Below are 26062 nucleotides of genomic sequence, written 5' to 3' on the forward strand. Positions count from 1 at the left end.
CTTTTGGAATTTAAGATAGCAAAGCAGATCCAGGTCAATGATTTATGTATGTTCTATGTGATTTTGTTCTTTGGACCTTCAAATGATATCTCCCAACTCTGTTCCCTGGAGGCAGATTGTTATGAACGAAACAGTTGGACCACCATGGTGACGACTTGCACTGGTGCTTGTCAGCCACATACTTAGCATGCTGCGGGGAGTTACCTTGTTTAGTCCTGTGCTCAGAGACCACTGTGATCCCCATTCGGCAGACAAGGAACTACCTCCTAGAACCTTCACTCTATTACAATCTTAGTGAAAATCATCTTCCCCTTATTTGGAAGCCCCAGTGACTTCACATGGCCCCAGAGGTTCCCTGTGGTCTCAGCACTCTTATCTTGGCATGTAACCATCTTTATGCTAGTTCTACCTTTCTTGACACCTTTGCTCCAGCATGCTCACCTCCTTGCCACATGTCATATGCCGTCTGCTTGGGTCTGTCTTGTGCCCTTGCTTTTCCCTCTCCTTGGACCATATTTATTCTCAAATGCATCATCAGGGAGAGCTTCTTTGTGCTGCATAAAACACTACACCTTGTCTTTCAGTCTTTTCTACTCTGATAACTCCTCCTTTGTCCTTACCATTTTTGAAAAATTATTTGTTTGATTTTTTGCTGATAGTCTTTCTCCTCCCTCTAGAACTTAGGTTCATAAGAACATCAATTGTGTATTTTCTTTTCTCACCTTTTTTTTTATTAGTTGCTCAAGACAATACAATGATTTTGATGTATCATACATTTGATTCAAATAGGGTATGAATTCTCATTTATACACGTGGCTGTATAACTAATGTGATCCTGCAATCTGTACACGTGGAAAAATGAGAATTCTCACCTTATTTTATCTCTTGTGCCTGACACATGGGAGACTCCCTCTAAGCAGTTGCTGAGTGACTATCTGAAGGGGCCATCCCACTACTTTGCCACAATGAATTCCTAATAATCACATTAACTCTAAACAGGCCACACATATGTCTGGATGTAAAGAATCGAAGTGTTGGACTTTTGATGAATGTTTTATAGCATCAGTTACTAATTGTCCAGGTTCTTTTTTTCTTTTTTTGCCATGGAAAGATCAAAACCAAGAAGAATCTCAGTGCTTCTGTTCATAGTGTGTCCAATCTTGAAGCATTTGAGAATCCAGGGAAAGGACTGTGGTAAGTTTGTGTGGAAGGCTGGAAGATTTCCCTGGATTACTTTTCTCTTAAAAAATTGGGTATCTGGTGATTCTCCTGGGTACTTGTGGACAGTTGCCAGTATGGTCCACAGTGATGATGAGTTCTAGTCTTGTCAGCCGGACCCCCAGGTTTGGGAAATGGATGTTGCCTGTGGGTTGACTGGGTGACTCTACATGTACATGGGAGTGGATGGAGTTCTGTGATTGGTTTCTGGTTTTAAAAAAATGTTACTTCTTCAGGAATGCTAGAGAGTATTCTCTAAGCATTATACATATTTGTGATTGCTAATATCTTTTGATAAGCTACCACATATAGCCCTTACTGTCTTCCTATGAATGACTACAGTTATCAGTTTGGTGTGATTATTATGTGTACAAGACATAGTTTTTTATATATCTAGGCCTCTTGTTTATTAGTCTTTTTTTTTGGTGGGGGGAACTTTTCACATATAGCATTACCCTCTTTTCTTACATATAAATGAACTCTGAGATAACTAGACTTTATAAAATGATTTTTCTCTTGATGAGTTGAAGGTGTTGTTGCATATTTGGTAACCTAAAATTTGAACAAATATCTTAGCATGAAAATGAGAAAACCTGGGTTCTCTTCATGACCTTGGTCTTAACAAAATGCTTGATTTACTCAGGCCTCAGCTACTTCGCCTGGAGAATCAGAAGGGTAAAATTATTCTTTTATGTGGAAACTGTATTTTATTGATCCCCAAAGTTGTAAGAACAAATTAAAGAATCACTGAAAGAGAGGTAAACTGAGTACATGGGTTGGGTTGTAGGAGAACAAGTGTTTCCATGAGGATAACTCCATGTATGTCTAGGATATAATTATGCTTAAACTCATTTAGGGGGAAAAAAAGAAATGGAAAACATTGAACAAAGGTAAACTCATTTCTAAAACAACTTTGAAGCTCTATCTAGAAATTTTAACTTCCCTCAAAGTAATAGGGAGAAATGGTGATATTCTCAGAAAGTATAATGATATTTATAACAAGCCAACTATATTTTCTGATGTAATAATTTACCCTTGTAGAAAACAGACGGAATGCAATAGACAGTATATATACCCTGCCTTCAACCGGTGCGGTCTCCAGTGATCTTGGGATGATATTTTTCTATAAGCTGGGCTCCTCAGAAGTACCTTGTTGGCTTTACTATAGATATCATCAAGTTCCTAAAACTCCTAATACTGGAATTCTAGAATGTCAGGGTCAAAACTAGAGACCAGCAGATCCAGGCTTCTCCAACTAAAGATGAGGGAGTAATTCACTCGTTATATACTTCATTCAATCTTTAGAAAAGTGAAAGTATCCAAAGCACCCACCTCAGGAGAACAAGTATCCTGTCATCTATGGGGAAAAAATGAAACCTAACAAATTGACCTCAGAGCATAGTGTGTGACACTCAGGGATCAACTTACACAATTGAGGATATTTGAGTCATTTTAATATTAGGGCAATGGGTAAATTCCATTGTCCCTGCTAAGTGTTCAGCTGCTGTCCTTTCCGAATACATTTTTCATTACTTTTATATTGTAAGCTTTGATGGAAGGGCTAGGAAGGCCAAGTAACACTTGGCTTCATGTGATCAATATTTAATGTTGCATATTCCAAGAACAGAGCTATTGCATGGTTCCTTAAGCCAGCTGAGTGTCATTGGAGAGGACAGGAGAGTGAAGCCCTTTGGTAGAAATAGAACATGACAATAGATAGCACTTTCAGCTCAACTTCATTTTCTAATGCAGGTCCTAAGACAAGGAATATGTAGACGTGTACCATCTCCTGTCTGCAGCAGTGCATTCTTTAAGGCTGGAGGGAAAATCTGTAATGGTTTCCCTTGCCATCAATATACTTGGAGTCTTTACTAAATGTTTGGCAAGGGGTCCTCACTGAACACAAAATTGACTGCAGGATGTTAACCAGCAGATATTACAAACAACAGTTGTTCATTGTTAGAAGTGTAAATCGTCCAAATTTGAGGAGCACCATTTGGAAATTCTGTCTTTCTCAGACATTCTATTCTGTCTTTCTATGAATTCTGTGGCACATGAATGGATCAAACATATTAATATTAAACAAGCTTGCTTCATTTGAATCCAGGCCAGATTCATTATTGCTGTGTGGCATTGGGCAAATCTCTGATCTCTGAAGTTATAGTTTCCTCAAATGTAAAATCTGGATCCTACTGAACTCAAAGGTTGTTGTAAGAATAAAATGAGGTCTTCTGGTAAAGTTCTCAGCCTAGAATGTGGTATATATTAAGCATTCTGTGGACGTGCACTACTATAATTCACAACTATTTAGCATAGTAAGTTATGGGTATAGGGTGCTGTAGCCTATGAAAATTGACCTCATTATGGTGATGAATGGTGTACCAGTTGGATCAGAAATGCCTGTGGATTAGGCATGTGTCAAAAGACAAAACCTTTTATGAAGCTGAACAGATATATGTCCTTCCCTCCCTAATTTATCTTGCTCTGTGTTGCTGATAAATGTATATTATATGTTTTCCATATTTCTGCACAATATTTAATAAATTAATTTAATATATAATACACTTCACATATACATTTGTATATGTTCTTCCTTAATGAGTTCCCTATTTCTTTAATATTTATGTCTCATAATTATCTTTGCCTGATACAAACTCAGCACAGAGTCCTGACGTTTACATGCCCCACCATACTCCAAAAAGAAATACAACAATCTAATATAAACTTTTGCAAATAAGATTTCCAATAGTAGAAGAGAACCTTTCAGGGTAGTGTGTTCAATTTCGTTCGGCAACATTGAACACTGTGTGGTTTCTAAAATGCAGCTGCTATCATGAAGAGAGATGCAGAAAACTAAGCACAAATGCACTTTGCTTCCCAGTAGATGGCCACCGGGAGAGAGATCAGACCTATGCATTTGTGAGACGTGGAAGAATATGAAAATCTACAGGGAGAGGTTCGAATGAGGTACTTGGGGGTACAAAGCAGAATGTCATTCTGTTGAGCTGAGGAATGTCAGAAGGTTCATTGTAGGAAGGGATATTTAAGTCCAGCTTTGAAGTATCTAAATGAATTGCTATAGGAAGAAGGGTGAAAGGGTAAATATGAACTAGCCCTGCTCTTAGAGAATGGAGTCTAATAGCACACAATACCAAACTGTAAACATCGACAGTGACAGTACAATTGCAGAAGGATCTGTGGTGTCATAGAAGAACAGACTTTGAGTTGATTGGCATGGTGAGAAAAGGCATCTCAAGGAAGGTGACTTTGAGGTAGACTTTTTAAAGGTGAGAAGCCATACATATCCTCTGCCCTCTCCCAGCTGCACAGCTTGTTTCCTTAGCAGTGGATGCTGCAGGTCACAAAGACATGGAGAGGTGAGAGAGGCTGCATCTATGAGAAGGAGCTGGTAGTAAATTTACCTGTAAAGCTGAAAAAGTTCTAGCCAAGTAGAAATAGTAATTGTGTGTTCTAGGACATGGAAATAGAACTGGAGTGGAGGGTGCATATAGGAAACAGTGGGGATAGGCAAACGTGTATCTGTGTGTGTGTGTGTGTGTGTGTGTGTGTGTATGTGTGCGTGCACACACACACATACAAGAATGAAGTCAAGAATGTCCACCTAATTTAGAAAACTGTGTCTACCTTTTACCTGCTTCTAAAAAGCTGAACAGGAGAACTCTGCATAAATTACTTGTCTTTCCTGTTTTTAAGCAAAATAGTCAAAGATCAATGTATCTGAACCCATGTTGGTTATTTTTTTATACTCAAAAATAGACATGTCTCTCAGACATGTCAGAGATAAGAATAGCTGTTATCTTTAATGTTCTCTACATCGTGGGACAAATTACCCATAGCAGAAAAATTACTGCTGCACTGTATTGGATACTCCATTGCCACCATTTCCTTGGAACAATGTATATACAACTCCAATCAAATACATTATATCAACTACCTTTTATGACTAGAAACATCAAGAATACAGCACAAAGAGAAATCTGGGGAGAGGAAAATGGCATAGAAAGTTCAGAACTTTTAAAACTTATTAGCACATACATATCTGTTCCTTTCTTTTGTAAAAAAAAAATAAAAATCTTTTTGTGTAGCTTACAACTTTTATAAAATATGGCAGAATGGAAACATGTTTAGATCAAATTTATGTGACTCCCCTTAAATCCAAGATTGAAACCCCTATGCTGATTCTGCAAGTTAACCTGGAAAGCTCAGGAAGTCTAGGAAACAGAGGCTCAGGCTGCACCATAACGTCGGAGCAGAACATTTAAATTATATGTTTAGGCTGACAGCAAACGTATTTCAGGGCACAATTCTTAGAAAGCAGGAGACAATTTCCTTCAGCCCCACGTCATCGTTTGATGTAGATTGCCTATTATATTCTCAAGGTATTATGAAAAATGGATTTGGAGATATTTTCTTGACAGTGGGTAGACTAATGGAATCTGGTGACTGTATTTAGAATGTGCAGGGGTTTGTTATAACATGGTAATAGAAATATCAGTTGCACTGACAGGTTAAAAAAAATCTGTCAATGAATGATAATGAAGTTATTTAAATGTCGACTCACTCGCAAACATTTTCCAAACCCTAAATTATTCTCACTGCTGTAACCTCATGCATCCTAAGTTATTAAGGAGCAGAGTCTGTGAGGCAGCCCATGTGCCTTTAGCTTGGGAAGCTATTTTTATGCCACCGAATGCACCGGGAGCAATGAAAGTGGCTGTTTTTAATGATTTTAGGAAAGAAACAAAACGCAGATTCTGCGGTTGCATGATTTAGAGGCGAGCACTGTTCTCCTTTCAGGGCTTCTCATTGGCAACGGTCTAAGTAAATACCCTGATGCTTCCTGACCCCATGCCTCCCTCTGTAGCCCAAGTCTGCTTTGTGACCTTGGCAGTATGGCTCTGTGTGTCTGAAATGGGCATCTTCCTTCCCTGGGGCTCTGGGATGAAGAAGTTCAGGATATGTGGATAATTTCTAAAGCCTTATTGAAGGAGCAGCTCAGTGCTTCCTGGTTTGATGTGTCCATTGGATTGCTGGCATTGCTTCGCCTGTCACATGGAGAAGGTACCTGCTATCTGTCAGTACTATCCTCACAGCATGCAGGGTGATCAGGATATGGGTACCAGGCAGATGTTTCTAGCTGAGAAGCACAGGGGTGAACTCTGGTTTCTAGTTGGGCATATGGGTAGCTTAGAGTTGCTACACTTTCCTAATAACAAGTAAAATGTAGGCAAGATAGAAAATCTATTGACATCCTCCTCTGATACCTGTCAGAGAATAAGGTCTCAGGGCAAATGCTGCTCTCAAAATTGGAGTCACCATCAGTCAGATGCCCCAAATCAGAGCTTCTCGGGGTAGAAGCTCACAAGCAGAAATTTCCACAGGAACTAGTGCTGTGTTATGAGAACCTCAGCTGAAGCCAACAAATTGCTGGATGTGGTGTAGACAAATATGAAAGTTAAAAACTCTAGTGGTGGGGCTGGGGTTGTGGCTCAGTGGTACAGTGCTTGCCTAGCATGTATGAAGCACTGGGTTTGATTCTCAGCACCATATATAAATAAATAAATGAATAAAATAAAGGTCCATCAACAACTTAAAAAAAAAAGCCTCTACAGAGGCTGAGTCATAAGGGACCTCATGCCTTTGTGAATTTTACCTCCAGAGCACTATGTTCTTAGTAAGACCTGTCCTCTGGAGAAACTAGTAAAACAAAACCTACTCTACTGGGAATTTATGAGAGTCTAAAGCAAGCTGGGAATGGGAAAATAGGTTATGTCCAGACCCCTTTAAACTTATGTCTCATCTAGGCAAGTGAAAAACTGAGGAACACATAAAAACGTCACAGTATAGGGAACAGGCTTAGCAAAAGCCCAAGACCTAATCACAGCTCTATCAGATATTCTCCCCTTTCCACATGACCAGAGGCTCAGTGGTCGAGCACTTGCCTAGTATGTGTGAAGCACTGGGTTCAAGTCTTATGATTCATTAGAAGATTGGACATGGCTAAGGAAAGGATCTCTGGACTTGAAGATATCTCAATAGAAACTTGCAAAACTTGGAATCAAACAACAAAAAAAATACTGGGGGGAAAAACAGAGAACTAAATATTCAAAAACTGTTGGACAACTAGGAATATGTATCATATATGCCATGGGATGACCAGAAGGAGAAGAAAGAAAGATGTGAATCAAAGAAAGAAGTAAAGATAGTTGAGATTTTTGTGAACTAATGTCAGATATCAGACCATAGGTCCAGAAACCTCAGTGAAACTGCACCTGAATACATCATATTCAAACTTTAGGATATCAAAGGTAAATAAAAACCATCTTGAAAAATGTCAGTGTGGGGGCACCTTTCCTCTAGAGGAGAAAAGATGATATTTACATCAGACTTCTCAGATTCATGCAAGCAAGAAGAGAATGGAGTGAAACATTTTAAATTGTTGAGAGAATGTCAAAAACTTAATTTCTATACCCTGAAAAATTATTCTTTAAAATTGAAAGTTAAATAAGGACTTCATCAGCAAAAATTGAGGGATTTCTTGTCAGTAGATTTGCTTCGAAAGACATGCTAAAAGAAATTATTCAGAGAAGAAAATGGTGTAGGTCAGAAACTCAGATCTACAAAAAGAAAGGAAGAGGATCAGAGAATAAATAAGTGAAAATAAACAAACTTTCATTTTTCTTATTCTTAATTGATCTAAATGACACCAGTTATTCAAAGTAATAATAATATATTTGATTGCAGATGTTCATATTTATTTATGGATATCTGCTTTTATGTAAGTGAAATGAATCATGTTAATATAAGGGATGAGAGGGAGGATGTAGGAATATTTTTCTATCATAATAATTGCACTGCTCATGAAGAAGTGCAGTGTTATGTGAAAATGGTTGTAAATTTATAGTATAAATTCAAAATAAAGGAAAAGATTAGTTGTAAATTTATAGTATAAATTCAAAATAAAGGAAAAGAAGAAATATAATTGATAGACTAATAAAGGAAGGAAATAAAATCATATAAAACAGTTGTAAATTTATAGTATAAATTCAAAATAAAGGAAAAGAAGAAATATAATTGATAGACTAATAAAGGAAGGAAATAAAATCATATAAAACACTCAAAGCCACCGAAGGTAGAAAACATGTTGAAAAGAATAGAAACAAAGAACGAGAACAAGGAATTGAAAATGGTAATAAGCAATAGTGTTAATCAAACTGTATTGATAATCACTTTTTAAATGTCAACATTTTAAATGCACCAGTTAAAAAAGATTGTAACAATGGATCCAAAAAACAAGACCTAACTACATGCTGTGTACAGAAAACTCATTTCAAATATAAAGATATATACAGGTTTAAAGTAAACTTTCATTGCTCTCAGATCCTTATGAGAATTTCTGTTTATACTTCAAATTTAAAAAAAATGATTCTCCATGGAAGACCTTCTGCCTGTTCAGTGTGTATGAGAAAAACCCAGTCTTTGGTTTTCACCATGAAGTGCTTCAGTTTCAGATCTTGTTCCATTTACTAAGAAAGTCTAAACTAGATTATCCAAATACACCTGGTTTTCCATCTACAAGTCACTTCTTGTGGCTTTTGGAAAGAGGTAGGATGGAATTAAAGGTGTAACTTCTGTGGGTTTGGCCTTAAGTACATTGGTTTTCCTTTATTTTATTTTACTTTATTATTATTATCTTTTTGGTACAGAGGATTGAACTCAGGGTGCTTAACCATTGAGCCACCTCCCCAGCCCTTTTGTGTTTTATTTGGGACAGGGTCTCCTTAAGTTGCTTAGGGCCTCACTAACTAGATGAGGCTGGCTTTGAACTTGTAATCTTCCTGTCTCAGCCTCCTGAGCCATTACAGTCATGTGCTATTGTGCCTGGCTGGTTTTACATTTTAAAAGGTCTTCCTTATTTATAATATGTGTTAATATTCATCTTATAAAATTCTGCATGTGAGAGTTTGGATTCTATTATAAACACCCAGTGAAGGATCCTTTCTATTATTTTATCTTTTAGATTTTTTAAGCATAATACCCTATGCGGCAATGGAATTCTGATAAAATTATTATAAAAGCAAAGCATAAAATCTTCAACTCTCATATTTCAGTTCTTACCATTAAGTCTCTGATCCAAGTCCTACATAAAACAACTAGCCCATTTCCTTCAGAATCTGATGGACTAAATTCAGCTGCATTTAAAGATGTTGTAAAAGCCCCCATAAATGTCTTCTCTGCTTAGCAAACTAAATCAAAATAAGATTCAATGAGATTTTCCTTGTAGGCTCACATTATGGGTTTTAGTAAATGTTGGGCAAAAAAAAATTTAAAAACATACAAACAAGAAAAAAAGATAAAAAGATATAAAACAAATAATAAAAACTATCAATAGGTTGCTGATTGTATGCTAGTCAAGGTGCTAAGGATTTTTATGGATTAATTGAATTTACAAAAGATGCTGTTGATTTAGTGTCTCATTTGATTGCATACAGACTATAAGAGACCCAATCATACATTTCATCTGCAACTTCTTGTGGAAACTAGGCATATCCTATATTGATCTCTTCTTCAAGTGTAATGAGGAATTTTGTTGTCTACTAGGGATCATAGGTTCTTGGAAGGCAGGTGGGATGCCTCTGATGTGGTTTCTCCACCCTTCATAGCAACTTATCTCAGTTATGTGTATTTATATACTTAAAGACATGTTTTCAAATATTCTGAAAGTCACTATTTAAGAAGTTTATAAGAAGGGCAGAATAAAGATTAAAGATCAAAAGCAAAAGGAGGCAAGCTTTGATTTAATCACTAGAATATTTATTTTCCTGAAATGCTGCTTTTTTTTTTTAAGCTTTCAACTTCTAGCATAGTCTAGGTGTTGACAGAAGTTTTGTTTTTAATCTATAGATAAGCCAACCTACAAACAAAGCCTGAAGATAAAAATACTTGCTTTGGAATGTTTTTTAAAAATGATACAACTTGAGAATTCAAGACTTCATAATTGCATCTTGAACGTGTCTGTGCATGATGCATATTTTAAGAACACTTCCTTTTTTTCTTTTTTTGTTTCTGATTTTTTTCCTTTGCAAAAGTTGTCACTTTATGGTAAGCACAGGCTGGTATTTTCATTTGCAAATTTTATTTATTTTAAATATTTTTATTTTTCTCTTTTCCTCATGAAGCCAAGATTCATTTATTTCTTTTGAATTTTTGTTTTTGATATTTTTCCCCAAATAGTGTTGCTCAGAACACTAATCTCATTTGATATCACTCAATAATAGATCCTATAATCAAATATGTTTGGAAAATGTTACATGAATTATGTATGTAAGAGGCTTGGTGCATATTAGAATAGTACAATTTGTGAAGTACAGGAACATTAAATTTCGCCTAATCAAGCATTTCCAAATAATTTAATTCTGGAAAATATCCCTTCCCCTATGCCTAGGGTTGATATTTAAAGTGTTTAACAAACCAGTACATTGGCTTACAGGTCAGCCTGCTCCTCAACCTGTCTTCTCACCTGCTGGTTCAGAGCCTTTGTTCTTTGTAGACTATGGCTCCCACAATTGATCACAGGATGATAACTGTGAATTGGGGATGCAGTTGGGCACTAATAATTTCTTCCCAGGATGCAGGACCACACAAGATCACTGTCTCCCCTACTTGGACATAGGCTGATTGTCATGGACATTGACCAAACAGCACTGGTGCTGGTCTTGATGCTAGAAAAAGTTTCTTGAGACCTCTGCTGTGCCAATCCTCAATCTTTTGCTTGCTGGACTGTTAAGAGACCTACAGGGTACCTGATAGGCTATGGAGGTAAGGCTGCAAGAGCAGCTTCTCAGAAATCTTTGTACTATAACTATCTACCAGCTGGTTTGCAAGTATTTAATATTTTCACTCCTGTACCATGATATCAATCAATATGTACGAGCTTATTGTTAGTTCTACCTATAACACCCACCAACACTCTCATTCTAGCTGTGAAACACCCTGGACGACTGCCAATCTATATACCATTTGGGTGTGTGAAAATGAATTATTTTTTCTCTGTCAATTGCTTATTACAAAAGCCATGATGGTTAGACCTCTAGGTCTGCTGAGATGGAGAATCAACAATTTTGGTTCTATCTTTGAGCTTCATAAAATCAAGATCCAAGAGATAGTACAAAAAATAGTGATGGATCTCTAGAAGAAACTAGATTGATGATGTACAGTGATATTATAATTAAAATTTGCAATAACAGCATAAATTCTGAAAAAAAAGTCTAATGCAAGTCTGAGCCACTTACTCCATTGTCATCTTGTGACATTTATATTAGAGTTAAATACACACTTGCATATGGGTGTGTACACATGTACACATACACACACACATGGAAGATGGTTTCCTACAGATTGCTTAAAAAGTAATCCTCATTTGCCTTTGTAGTGTATGGTATTATTAATGTAAATATATTCACTAGTAGAAATTAATAGAAATTCTAAGAAACTCACTCTCTGTAGACTATCCCTACTTCTCTAGCCTCCTTTCCTATTATTCCTCTAGAAAATTTGAATCACCCCCTCATATCCAATGAAGTTGTATTATTTCCACCTCACTAGGCAAAATGTATTAATGTAGAAGTATGAACACATTTCATCTGCCTCCCACCAACTCTCAAGTAGATATTGCATCTGCTTGTTTGTTCAGATATTGAATAGGAAAAACTACACAATAAAAAAGCTAGAAAAAGCCAACAACATTTAGGATACAAGCAAATCTTAGTAGACAGAAAATGTTGGCCAGAAAGGTGAGCCTGAGAGTGGGGAAAAGAAATCTTAGATATTTTTTAGAAATTTTCAGGAAATCTCCTCACATTTGCTGTAAATTTGAGATGGGAAAGATGGGTGGGAGAAGAATTTTCAGAAATCTCCATGTGGTTCACAAATAAGATCTGTGAAAGATCTGGGATGCTGTTCAAATGTTCTTGGCCATCAAGCCATGTTCATGTGACTGTGGTAATGTGGGGACTAGTCCTGAAGAAGCCAGTTACATATCCCCCTTGTACCAGGTGACTTCTAGTTGAAGATGCTCACTCTACTTCCTATTTTTAAGCTCCTGTTCATTGTCAAGGTTCATAGTTCTTGGAAGAAGTTTTACATATCACTCTATTCCTCAATGATATGAAATTTTACCCAGATCCTTCAAAATAGAGACTTTTTGGTATTTGCCATCTGGGTATAAATTTTAGGATGAAATGTCTTGAATTTCAAGGCAGAATTGATTCTTAATTCCAACAATACTTTCATCCAACATTTTTGCCCCATTGTTCTCTTCTCAGTAGGCTCTTTGTGGATGGAAGTGAGATTATTAAAAAAAAAAAAAAAAAAAAAAAAGACTTTCTCTGTTTATCATTATGGCCTATAGGAATTTGTAGTTTTTATCAGGATCCAAAGCAAATTTATATGACCCTATTTTTGTTCTTTTTTGATTAAACCAACTTTGTCTTTTAATTATTATTGATATCTGTCATTGTGTCTAGCACAATATAACTATTTCTTTATATTTCTGACTGTTGGAATTACCTGTTAGATACTTGAGGGGACTGATTTTTATATCCTGGCAGTTAGCACAGTCTTGGTATGTTTAAGGAGGTCCACAGATGTGAATGATTGAATAAATTTCATAGGAAATTGGCTTTGTGAAACAAAGAGATGAAGAGGAAATTTTATTACTGTTTTAAAGAAAGAAAGACAGAAAGAAAGAAAAAATGCTGAGGTAAAATGAAAATAACCTAGGGCTTAGGGCCAGGATTCCTGGATTCAAATCCCAGATGTCCTGTTCCCCAACTATCACTGTTTAATAGTCATCTACATTATACAACTACTGTCTTCAAATAGAGATTATCATTCCTCACTGCACATGGTTTCAGGATGACCTACTGGAATTAAATTTTCAAAATACAATGTAGACTTTCATAAAGATAATGATTAAAACCCATGTATTTAATCTGAAGTCATAAGTTATTGACCAGTGGCTAAATAAAGATAAGAAAATCTACAAGAAAGATGGTTTCAGTGCCAAGAGGTAACATCCTGCTCACTCTGGGTTGCTTAACACTGGAAAAGGCCATCGGGAAGGTTGTGAAATTTCACTTATTATTAAGACATTTCCTTGCTCTTAAATAATAGAAAAAGACTGAATGACCTTTGAAGGGACTAACCCACCTTATATCCTATGACTCATGAAAGAAAACAGAGTTTGTAGATAAATCAGGAGAACCTGCTTTTCCACTGTACCAAAGATAAAGCGAAAGTTTAGAAATGTCATAGCTAGCCTAAAAGCTATTTATTTCTTTGGTCAATTCGAGGAACACCCTCATCTCTTAATCTTCTTAAATTAATCACATCCTTTATGCAAAGTGCGTACATTAAGGAGCAGCAGAGAGATGGAGTTTTAATTTTTACCAATTCAATTTAAATGCAAATGCTAACCACTCACATGATGCTACTGTGTACATAATTAAGCATCATTATATACTACATGAATCATTTAGAAACCTCCGGAGAGCCATTCTACTCTGTAAAACATGCATTATACTGACAAGTAGCCGAATGACGTGTACTTCTGTCCTCATTAAAGCCTCCTTTGAATTACAGGTCAACTGATTATGGGACAACCTATGAGAAGCTGAATGATAAAGTGGGTTTGAAGACAATCTTGAGCTACCTTTATGTGTGTCCTACCAACAAGCGTAAGGTAAGAAATGTATATTTAGCATGCTACTGATTCATGGTGTGACTTCTAATTTGATTGGCTGACCTATCTAGATACCTAAAAAACCTTTACAGTTAAACTTCGATTAGAGATGTAAAGAAGAGTTGATGGGTGGTAAGGTATGGAAGTGCCTGACACATCGTAATTTTCTAATCAGCAACTGTGAACGTAGGAGGGTAAGGGGTAGGAGCATCATTTCCATTTTAGAAAGGCAGCTACATGGAATAAGTCTTACTGAGTGTATGCCGCTGAGTGTCTTATAGAAGCACTGACCAATCAGGCACAAGAATTAGAATAAGCTTAGACAGGACAGAGAAAAGATGGATTTTCATCTGATGTTCCAGGTTCCCTTGACATAGAGTAAATATATTAACTAGAATTTCGGTGAATGCATTTTCCTACAACAGACAGGGGTTCATTTCTAAAATTTGTCCAGGCTGCACAGAAACATTAGGAAGGGGGCCCTGCCTTTGAGATTAGTCCTTCCTGATCTGGATCTTAGCTGCAAGGAACCTTGGAGATCATAATATTCCATGCCCTTATTTTACAGATGAGAAAACTCAGGTTTAGAGAAAGAAAGTGGTTTGCACATATTTCAAAGCTGCATGCACAATCAGGACTAGAATTCAGATTTCTTCCTTGGGAATCATAATTTTTCCACTTTATTATACCTTTCCTGTTAACAGGGACCATCTATTCTTCAAAGTTTTTATTTTCCCAGAAAAAAAAATGTCTAATTTTAAGTGAAAATGGCATTTATCTCAAAGGAAGAGTGACATTTTTATAAATTAGTGTCACCAAATTCTGAATATTAGGGGTGGGAGAGGTTGCTGTGTTGCTCAGGCTGGTCTTGAACCCATGGGCTCAAGTAGTCCCCTTGCTTCGCCTTCTAATTAGCTAGAACTATAGGCTTATGCCATCATGCCCGGCTCTCAAATTCTGAATTCTGACATTATGTCTAAGTATCCCATAGATTACATGAATTAATAGTATCCATCAGGAAATAGAATAGTGTTCCTCATTAATATGTCCTAAACCATATTCTGTGATAATGATAGCTCTGATCTCTAGGGTTCCATTTCCAATTTGTCATTAGGTACTGATAATGACCTTAGGGAGTTTCTACCTTTTGTCATCTGGACTGTAGAAGGCAAATGATACTAGCTCTTAAGCAACATCCTCAACTCTGACTCTAGTAAGTGGTTCCAAATCTGCCAGCCCTGGTCCCATCCTTGTGCTCTGGCTTGGGGCTCAGGTGACTGTATCATGTGTTTCTGGTGTACATCTAAACATTTCTAGTGCTTCAGTAAATGCAACATAACAGTTGAGCATAGACTCTGAATTTAGATGGCTTGAGTAAAACCCCAGCTAAGCCAATTATTAAATGTATAAGTATGGTGATTTACTTAATCTCTCCAAGCACAGCGTCCTCAAATTTAAAATGGGGATAATTACAGTACCTACCCCACGAGGGAGGTTATAAGAATTATCTGAAATTAGACATTTCAAGTGCTTAGCACGGGATGGTAAAGGCTTAATCAGTGTTTTCTTTTCACTTTATTCTCCTTTCTTATCATCTTGTTCCTCCTGCTTCATATAATTATTGGAGGCAATAGTAGTGATTATCCCCTATAAATAGCAGTATCCAGTAGAACTTTCTGCAGTGATAGAAATGCTCCTCTAAACTGTCCAATACTCTTGACATTAGCAACTTGTGGCTGTTGAATATTCAAAATATGACTAGTATAACTAAGTGAAAGAATTTTGAATTTCATTTAATTTTAATAACTTAAATTTATTTATTTAAGTTATGTGTATGGGTGATGACCACAGTACCAGACAACACAGATCAATAATGTGAAGCTCAAAATTAGAGCTATATCATAAACACTCCTCTCTTGTCCTTACTGCCTCCTTATTGGCCCTTCATCAATAATTAAACCTAATCAATTTTGATCTGCTGTATACAGATTCAAACTGAGGAACTAAAACTTTATCCTTTATTTCTTTAATGAGATTTAGTTGTTTGTTGGCTTTGAATTAATCCTCATAATCTCTATTGATTTTTCCTCTAGTTCACATTTTTAGTAGATTTAATTTAGCAATCAACAAACTGTATGCTACACAGTATGCTTTACACCACAGGATAAATAGAGAAACAAATCAACATCCCACCTCCCAAATCCTCTATTCTAGTTGTAAATACAGTGTGATGCTGAACTAAGATTCAGAACTGGACCTCCCTGCTTTGAATCTGTTGCCAACCAGCAGATGACTTTGAGTGAGTCATTTACACTTGCACTAAGGTTGTGCACGGGAGTTGGATTTGAAGAGTGACACTCTCAGGCTCAGATGTAGCTCCTGAGACTAGAAGGAACACTTGAGAGGGAGTAGAGCAAAGAGCCCTGCCATAGAACCCACTCAGTTAGAAACACTGACACTAATGAGACTGCATACATGATGGGTAGCCATTTGGAGGACTTGGAAAAGGATATTTGGCTAGCGGTATTTTAACTGCTCTGAATGAAGACTTGGCAGACCCTAGTTCCAGAGAGGGAGAAGTCACTGTCTATGACTGTGAGAGAATAGCTTTCTTTAGTCCTGTTGCTCTGCAGAAGCAGAGGTGGCCCCTGATGTTTAAATCACAGTGTTTATGAGGGAACCTAAACCAAGGGATCTTTTCCTCTACAGATAAACGAGGCCTTCAGGGTCACTTTCTGAGATGCTGATAGATTTAAGATATATTGGAGGACGATGAAGGTCTTTACAATGGTGCAAAAATCAATAAAGTTGACATAGCAGTATATTTGTGTACAGTTTTTCTACTTATGAGGTGAATTTATCACCAAGAAATATGTACCCCCATCCCCACAAAGGGACATATTTGAACCAAAGGGATAGCACCTGCACAGCATTTTAAAGTATGAATATATTTGCTCCAATCAATATGAGTTTATGTTTAAAGAAAAGGAGGAGGAGGCAGAAGAAAGAATTATCAGACTCTCTTTTAATTATAGAGGACAAAGGCATTGAAGTTCACTTGATTCTCCTGGGACTCCTGCTATCCTCTGGTGAAAAGGGCAGGCTCCTTAAAGGGCTACGTTAATTCTTTCAAATCTCTAGGGTGCTATCTAACAAGTTAACATCTTTTGTACCAGAGAGTTTCTTCTGTGTTTCACGTTGGTGGGAGCAAATGGAATAAAACTGACAACATCCCTGTAACTGCCTGCATTCCCAGAAGCCTGTTTGTCTTCCCGTCCTTATTGCTATTTTTAGGTGTTTGCGAAGGCAAGAGCAGTTCTTTTTCAATCATCGTGTCTCAAACAGCAGGCATCGTGTCCTGGCTTTGCAGGCAGCTTGTTAAGGGCATTACTGGGATCAGAGTCCAGAATAAAACAAGCCCTAATTTACTGTTTAAATTGATGATCATCCATTGACCGCTTTTCTGCTGTAAATTATAGCAGGTTTCCCTGGATAGGTCTATTACATTAGAAACTATCATCTCATCCAGTGTCAACCTAGGAAATCTTGACTAGAAGACAGAGAGCCTGCTCTTAGGTGTTATCCTGTCTCACTCATACTTTCTTGCAGAAAACACCCATTCCATGGCCCCTGATATATGAGGTAGGCCCCGAAGAATAAGACCAAGTAGATCCTAGTGCCAGAAGACAGGCAGGGTAACTATCTGTCACCATGGCTTGGAAGGAGAATAATTCCTCCACCTCTACTTCATGATAAATTCCAAGGCTTGTTTGTGTCACCAGAGGTTTATTGGCTACATACATATAGTCTGCTAGGAGAAAAGATGATTTAACCTGTACCTGAGAAGAACAGCTGTGATACAGAGGGAAATGGGAGAACTAATACAAATGTAGCAAAGGAAAAAAAAATCAATGTTGAAATCTCAGTCTCGCTCTTAAATTCTCTTCAAGTTTATTTGTATTCTGCCTAAAAAGAAAATTTATTTCTTTCTTTTTTTTTCACCCTGGTGGCTATCAGTGATACCTGTCCAATATTCCACAACTGACCTTATCTTGCTGTTTCTTCACAAGGTGTTGTATAGCATCTTTAAGGATTAAAGAATACAAAACTCTACTTGAAATTCTTGGAGAGAGAGAAAAAAACAAAACAAAACTGAGAAAAGACAATTCATTCAGTTGTCATATCCTCATGGTCTCTTCACACTATGTTACCTGCAAAGAAAAAAACCTAGATAGTATTTGTTCTTTACATTTCTTGTGTCCCTTTTGCTTCCCTGTTCCTTCTCATTTCTGTGTTATCACCTCTTTTTTCTTTTTCTTCTTTTTTTTTAGGGATTTATTTTTTTAATTAGTTTTAATTAGTTATACAGGACAGTAGAATGCATTTATGCACTTTGATATATCATACATAGATGGCGTATAATTTCTCATTTTTCTGAGTGCACAATTTGCAGCATCATATTGGTCATGCTGTCACATATATACATACAGTAATAATGTCTGTTTCATTCTACTATCTTTCCTATTCTGTTATCACTTCTTAATTAATATCATTCCTGCTGAGAGTCTTCTAAGGCTTTCATCCTATAATTAGGACCCTCGCTCCACAGAACACATTGATCATTCTTGCAGGTCTCTTGGTACCTGCCGGCATTAAACACTGTTTGCAATTTCTCCAGATGTTTAGGTTTTAATTACCATACTGTATGTGACACTTTCTAAATAAGTGTTTGATTATTGACTCCCTGTCTCTTTTTACCCTGGGCACACTTAATTCCTCTTGTCATTTGTTTTCCTGGGACAGGAAAGAGTTGTGTGTGCTAGGGTCAGACAACTTTTCTCAGGAAGGATTGTGGGATCAGACCCTACAAAAGGTGGGGATTTTCAGATTCTACTCTTTCGTTTAAAAGAGATGGAAACTGAATCCCAGAGAGTTTCGTGACTTGCCTGAGGTTACACACAAACTGGTAAAAGAAAAGCTAAGATCGTGAAATTGCAGAAGTAACTCTTAAATGCCACTACTTCTACCACATCATAATACGCTATGTGTGTTTTTGATTATGTCTAACCTCCCCTTTAGTACATGAGATCCTACATGGAATTAGGTGCCTTGATCAATTTTGTAGTCTTTGTCATGCTGAACGTAGGACCTTGGTGTAGAGTTGGTGTTCAGCACGTGGGGAGTATTTGAATTGAATATAGGGTGGGTTTTGGACACTCGGGATGGAACTTTGGAAGGACGAGTCCTGTAAAACCAGCTTTGACTTAGTAATTTCTCAGAGTCCAATAATTATAATTAATTTTTGTAAGTTAATTATTAATTATAAATAATTAATTCTTTTGAATAAACAAACAAGGACAGTCAAGAATCCCATAGGTTTTAGTCATTTCTAGGCCATAACGTGTAATTGCATCTTTCCTAAGAAGAGCATGATTAATATTTAAAATGCCAGGGCTTTGCATAGCACTCACTCAACATTGTCTGGTGAGGCCAAGGGGAACTAGAGTATTGTATAATACATCAAAGGGGGTGATGACATTTCCCTTGGCGGGCACTTGACACTTGCTCATTCTCCCCTAGCTCTTTTATCTGTCCCTTTGTACACAAGATCATCCATTCGCCTCTAATCTTTTAAAGAGAATGTATGTTTCATTCATAAAGAAGTGTCATGTGTGAACTCAGAGACCCAGTGGTGGTGGCATTTTCCAAACTTCAACAGACGTGCCCTTTTTTAGTGAATAAATGCTTACTACTCTCCACTTAGCCTGGGCAACCATAGCTAAAGGGAAAGATCAACTCTTTTGAATTTTTTTGATGGGTATTTCTGAGTTTTATATTGTTAAGCTCCATTGAACATTGTTCAGTTCTTTCCCTGAGCAGTATAAATAAAAAATCCAAAAAAAAAAAAAAAAAAAAGCATGCTGCATTTCTATTTTTTTTTCCCCTCTGGGTGATTTTCTTACAGTTATTTCAGCCTCTATGTTTCAAATAAACTACAGAATAATAAGGACAGAGGACCCTCTGAAGCAAGAGTATAGCACCAGGAATAGCCCCCTAGTCACCTCCCTTGTTGCCAAAGTGGCCCTGGGGAACCTTGTGGAACTCCTGGGCTTGGCAAAACACAGTGGAAATAAAACAAAAAGACACTGATCTAGGACACTGTATTCCACGCTCACCTCCAACAGCCAACTACCCCAAACTATTTTATATAAGTCAAACACCTATAAAATTCATAAAGAAATGCTAATAAAACCATAGTCATATCAATTTTAGCACAACATGTTAATTACATAAAAAGTACTTCTTTCATTGGATATTAACTGTGTGTCTCTAAAACTTATGTTGTCAAATACTTTTTAAAAATATTAAAATGTTATTCAATTTAGGCAATAACTTGTGGTCAGTACATGGCTTCTAAAAACTTATTTTTTCCCCTTCATCTCTATTAATCCCTCAAATCACCTAATTTTCCTGACTTCTCAGAATTGATAACATTAACTAGTATTTTATTGTTTTACATCATGCAACATTAAACAGTACTTAGTAATTTTTGGTGGAAACACATTCCTTGCCTCATCAACATAGCACATATTATCCCTCATGGATATTATGTCTATCACATGCAATCTAATATATTAAATATTAATCATAAATGAGTGATTTTAAAATCCTAAGTTATAACTTCATGAGGATGGAGTTTACAGATTATTGAGGTTTTAATAAAGAATTTTTGTAGCCAAATGTATGTTTTAAAGAAAAAGATGCATGTAGCTAGCTAGGAAAATAGAAAGGTGATTGACAAGTCCACAGAGAAATCTTTACTAAGTTCGAGTAGTCTTTATTACAAAAAAAAAAAAATACAGCCTGTAATCCTAGTGTCTGGGAGGCTGAGGCAAGAGGATCGTGAGTTCAAAACAAGCTTCAGCAATGGCGAGATACTAAGTAACTCAGTGAGACTCTGTCTCTAAATAAAATACAGAATTGGCCTGGGGATGTGGCTCACTGGTTGGAGTGCCCCTGAGTTCAGTCCCTGTTACCAAAACACACATACACATACACACACACAAAAAAAAATTCTGTTTTCTATTTACTCTAAACAAGTTAATTAAGATAATATTGCCTAAATTAGTCTGCAAATATTGTGAATATTGATGAAAGTTATGTATTTATTATGTGGTTGACTGGTTCTCAAAAGGTGGGTAGCCCCTGTGGTCAAGTGATCAGAAATTCTCAAATATGAAGAGGATACCTCTCAGAAGCCAACCATTCTTCAAATATATGTAATAGACTAATGGCTAAACTTTTGAGAAGCAGACTTTTTTTTATTTACTTGTCTGCTTACTTATGTGTTTATTTTTGCCTCATCAGCTGTCCTTTCTAGAGCCCACAGCCTCTCAAGTCTGGCTGGCTCAGTGTTAGATGCCCACCCTTTACCCTTTATGAAGCTCAAATGCATTGTTTCAGGTTGGTCTGGAGTTACGCTCTGCTGTGGAAAATGGTCAGGGGTCTTTTCAACATTCTGGTCCGTTTGCTTCCAGCATACTCCCCGTGGTTTCTCACAAGTTTCCATCATCCAGTGTTTGACGTACTGTATCTAGAACATTTGTTTCTAGTGGATAGCCCATGCTGCTCTGGTGATGGATGGAGATGAATGCTGGCCGCTACAGGAAGTTTGCCATATTTACTAGGGTGAGATGTTTCACTACAATATATCAGATCTGCCCCAAGCTGCCTCTTGGTGCTGTCAGGAAAACAAAGTCGCTGTGGATGAACCTCTAATAAAAACCACATTTTCTTCCCTGGGGAAATTAAGAGAACATGACCAGCCTCAGGGCTGAAATCCTTTCCATTCAAACATCCCTTCTGTTGACCCTGCCTTTCCCTTAATAAATCTTCTTTTGAGGTTTCGTCCCTTTGTTCCTGTAGGACTTCACTTCCCTCATTTACTGGGTCCCTAACCTCTAATATGCATCTCATTTCACAACCATTCATGTCAGTCACTTGAAATAAGTTTTACAGAACAAAAAACAGTTGCTCACAGTAGCCTTGTGAGTTTAGACAGAGGTAGAGAGGCCCACTGTGTGGTATATTCACTACAAGGGTTGGGAGAGAGTTAGTTCTTTTTGAACTGCGTAGGGCTGTGTTTGGGGACTAGACTGATAAGTGTTGCCATGATTGACAGCATCTGCCATCAGGAAATGAGCATGCCTGGAGTAAGGAAAGACAACGAGGGCTAATCAAAAAAATAAAGAATAGGGGAAAGAGAACATCCTGCATGATAAGAGAAGAAGAGACATGGGAGGGAAGCCACAGATGTGAGGCCAAAGAGAGAAGATGGCAGAGATTACTGCAGAAGGTTTAAAATAACACAGTAGTGATGAGAGAAAGCTCATACAAAGCACACAAAAAGAAAGTGGGTAGAAGAAAACGAAATAATAAAATCATAAATATGTCTGGCAGTAGAAGTTTAAGAATCTCTTGAGATCTCTCAGAGAGAGGAGGGCTAATTTACCAAGAACTTATTAAGACTTTCAGAGAGCGTACAGTTTACCTTTATCTCTCTGATCTTCCTGAGTGGTTTCAAATGGGCAAAAGATGTTGATGGCTGTGGCCGAAATTCGTTTTGCCAGGAAAAAAAACACAATTATGACTGAAGTGTGGAGGTTTGGTAGGAGCAGATCTAGACACACCAGCTCCCCAGTCGCATATTCAAATACCATCACTGCTGCCTGCTTTTAATGAACAAGTGCCCCTTGCATGCCACCTCTTAGATGTACAGCCACTTAGCTTTGTGCACGCCTGTTTTCTGCACCTGTCTGGTATACCATCAAACACCTATTTCCTATCACTGTGGAGTTACCCTTTGTTATTTGAAGGGTGTCATTGTAAGTTTTGCTCAGGGGAGACTTTTATTGTGGCATAATGAATCCTGCAGCCAGGGTGCCTGGCTCTAAATTCCAGCTAAGCCACATCCAAGTTGTGTGCCTGTAGACCAGTTTCTATTTGTTGGCTGGTTTGTTGTGAGACCACGATGTAATTCTTTCTCTCTAAAGTAAAATATAATGATGGTGTCAGCATCAAAGGTAGCTATGAGAAGTAGAATCAAAACATGCAAAGATCAGTGCCTCCACATGGTAAGCATTTAGGAAATGTTAGTGTCCTTATTATCATTATTGTCACTTTCAAATTATGTGGCCATGCCTTATGCTGTCATTGGTCAACTCAACCAAAAGTTATAAAATGCCTATTTGGTGCCAGATGTTTTTTTTTTTTAACAACTAGGAAGTAGAATAAAAATATTAGCGATTGTTCTTGCTCTCAAGAACTATGCAGCCTGGTAGAGGAGATGAATGTATAAACAGTCAATTACAGTACAGAACTATGTATCATAATAGCTATGTACATATTACTTTATCTTTGGGGACTCTAAGAAGCTTTCACAGAAAGGCAAATATTTGTCAAAGAACAAGGGAAAAAGGAGATGAAAACCGTCTTTCTGTGTATGTGCTGTGAAGAACTATGTTCACAGAGCACAGTGCATAGCTTGGAGTGATTTGCAGTTACAGAAGAATGTGTATCTTTTGACTCTTAAAAAACATTTTCCATTACTATCTGATTATAATGACTATTTAGACTCCCAAATGTCTCCAAGACCCATTTGAATTATAATTTCAATGTAATAATGAAATTTATTTTCAATTCTTCTAAGTGTTCTTTCCCTGTCTCACGTATAAAATTACTAAATGGGCAATGGTGACATTATTAATATTGAATTAATAGAACTAAAATGCACCTTATCATAGATGTGGCATAGTCAGCATTTATCTTCAATAATTGGTGAGTCATAATTATTGGAGAAATTTGGTGGTGTCATATTAAGGAGAAATCAATCGACATGTGTGTAATTGAATGCCTGACTCTAGCATGTTTCTTTGCAAGCATGATAGAAATGGATATAAATCTAAAAGATGCTTGAACTTTGCACTATGGTATTTGCCATCACAGGGATGCAATTAAATAACAGGGTGATGAATTGCATGATGCACATGACTCTTAGAGACTTTTCTCTCCAAATTCCTGGAGCCTTTAATGGTATCTGGAATGGTCAGAAGAGCAACATGAAAAGGCTTTGGTTGACCAGTGAAGTAGACTGGTGTGACATAGGGTCATGGTATTCACAATAGGAAAATGTAATCCAATGGACCAAGGTTTATTAACTGCTAGGCAGTAGAGATACTCATATACATAACAAAGGGCCCTGTCAGCATACAGTTCACAGACTGAAGGGTTATAGGCAGAAATGAGCAGGGGGTTTACATTGGCATAGAGACTATGCTTTACATTTTCTAAAATCTTAATAATTTTTACTATTTATATATTGTGCATCTTGATCTTTTGCATCCCAAAGCTTATAAAACACTCCTCTGATAGATCATGTTGTTTTTTTCCTTGCAGTACTGAGAACTGAACCCAGAGCCTTGTGCATGCACTCTACCACTGAACTATAGCCCTAGTCACTATCCTAATTATTAGTTTAGAAAATATAGTTCCTATAAGCGTATGAAAGGCTGAGGAGGCCTCAGGCATCTGGATCCAGTAGGAAAATATTGGCAAAAGTGAGGAAAAGACAGTGGAGGGATTTGTAGCACTAAGGGAAGCAGCCTAGCATGTGTGTGGGGACTAGGTGTGACATATTTTGACTTGTCCTTGATCTTTTTCTCCACTATTTTCTAAAAAGAGTCCAGATTCTGTTGAAGGAGATAATAGCTGCAATTTCACAAATACAGATGATTTCCCCATGAGCAAACCCAAATTTCACTGAGATGGATGTAGCTTTTCTTAGGAACCAAACCCCTCCATCTTGACTCAAATAATTATAGTGTTTTAATTGGAGAGAGACTCAAAGAAAATAGCCAAACTTGTGCTGGCGAAAGTGATGGAGGATCTTAGGAAGATATTTACCTAATATGGGACGCTGTCTATTTTCTTTTGAATGTATGTCATGTGTTATGTTTTTGTGTGTTCCCCTTATAGCTTAGTAGTGCATTATTTAACAGATTTCTGTATTTTCTCCATTGCTTAATGCTGACTTTGTTCCTTGGGCCCTAAGCCTTTGTGCTTTCATTTAAAAGTACATTACTGACATTTATAAACTCCCACAGAAGACTCAGTCAATTATGACCATAGATGCCCATTGTTCCAAGAGAATTGACCTTTACCCCTAGGCACCAATTAAAATCTATTGCCTCTCACCCCTGCAGTGTTAGCTGTAATTCTGGCTCAGTGCCTAATGTCACTGGTGGGATGCATTCTTCTTAGTCATCGTCTTATTTTCTTCTCCAAGAGAAGAGAGTGACCTACAAATGAAAATGTGTGCTTTTTCTGGAAGAACAAGGGACAGACCACCATAGTAAACAGTGGCTTTCAGTTAGATGACCTTTTGTGTCAACATAAATGAAGACCCTAAATAAATAAGTTAATTAGGAAAAAATTGGGACATTGCCAGTAGGTTTATCCCAGATACACAAATATTATCACAATTCTCTAATTATTTTGTGAAGATGTGTTTCTAACTGCAGGGCCATTCTCCCCTAGGTTATAACTAGGCCTGCTCTATGACAAGCTAACAATGACCAAAGTCCCAGAGTGTGAGGAGCCAGGCACAGAGTTCTCTGCTTCCAAATTGTATGCACCACAGACACATACCAAAATGGTAGCCTTTTTGATACATGTAAGTTTATGTAGTCAAATTTGGTCTCATGGTATTTAGACCTTGAAATAGTTTATCTGAGATCACAAACGTTCATCATTTCTGACTAACTGGTAGTCTTGAAATATGCTAATTTAGGGACACAAGCAGGGAAATGTATTTTTTTTAAAAAAACACATACCATCCTCTGTGTAATCTTGAGCTTGATTTCCCCACCTTCTCTTCCTAGGGGTATGATGCTACTGACATTTTAGTGGGGTTTAAAGCCAAATTCTGTCAACCAAGTTATTTTAGTAGAAGCAGCCATAGGATAAACATAGCGCCCCAAGAACAAGTGAACAAGTCTGACTGCACTCAGATTGAGACAAGTC

At 37.2% G+C, this 26062-nt stretch overlaps 1 protein-coding gene across 10 annotated transcripts in view; it reads left to right on the forward strand.

Annotated features, from left to right (window-relative positions):
* Sorcs1 (sortilin related VPS10 domain containing receptor 1) overlaps nt 1–26062 on the forward strand; it is a 474759-nt gene that overhangs the window by 249037 nt on the left and 199660 nt on the right. For all 10 annotated transcript variants that reach the window (XM_078052770.1, XM_078052650.1, XM_078052432.1 and 7 more), the window contains exon 3: nt 13882–13981. In XM_078052770.1, the coding sequence (XP_077908896.1) occupies nt 13882–13981 (100 nt within the window). The remainder of the gene's footprint in view (nt 1–13881; nt 13982–26062) is intronic.

Source organism: Ictidomys tridecemlineatus, chromosome 1, assembly GCF_052094955.1.
Source record: "Ictidomys tridecemlineatus isolate mIctTri1 chromosome 1, mIctTri1.hap1, whole genome shotgun sequence".
Lineage (NCBI taxonomy): Eukaryota > Metazoa > Chordata > Mammalia > Rodentia > Sciuridae > Ictidomys > Ictidomys tridecemlineatus.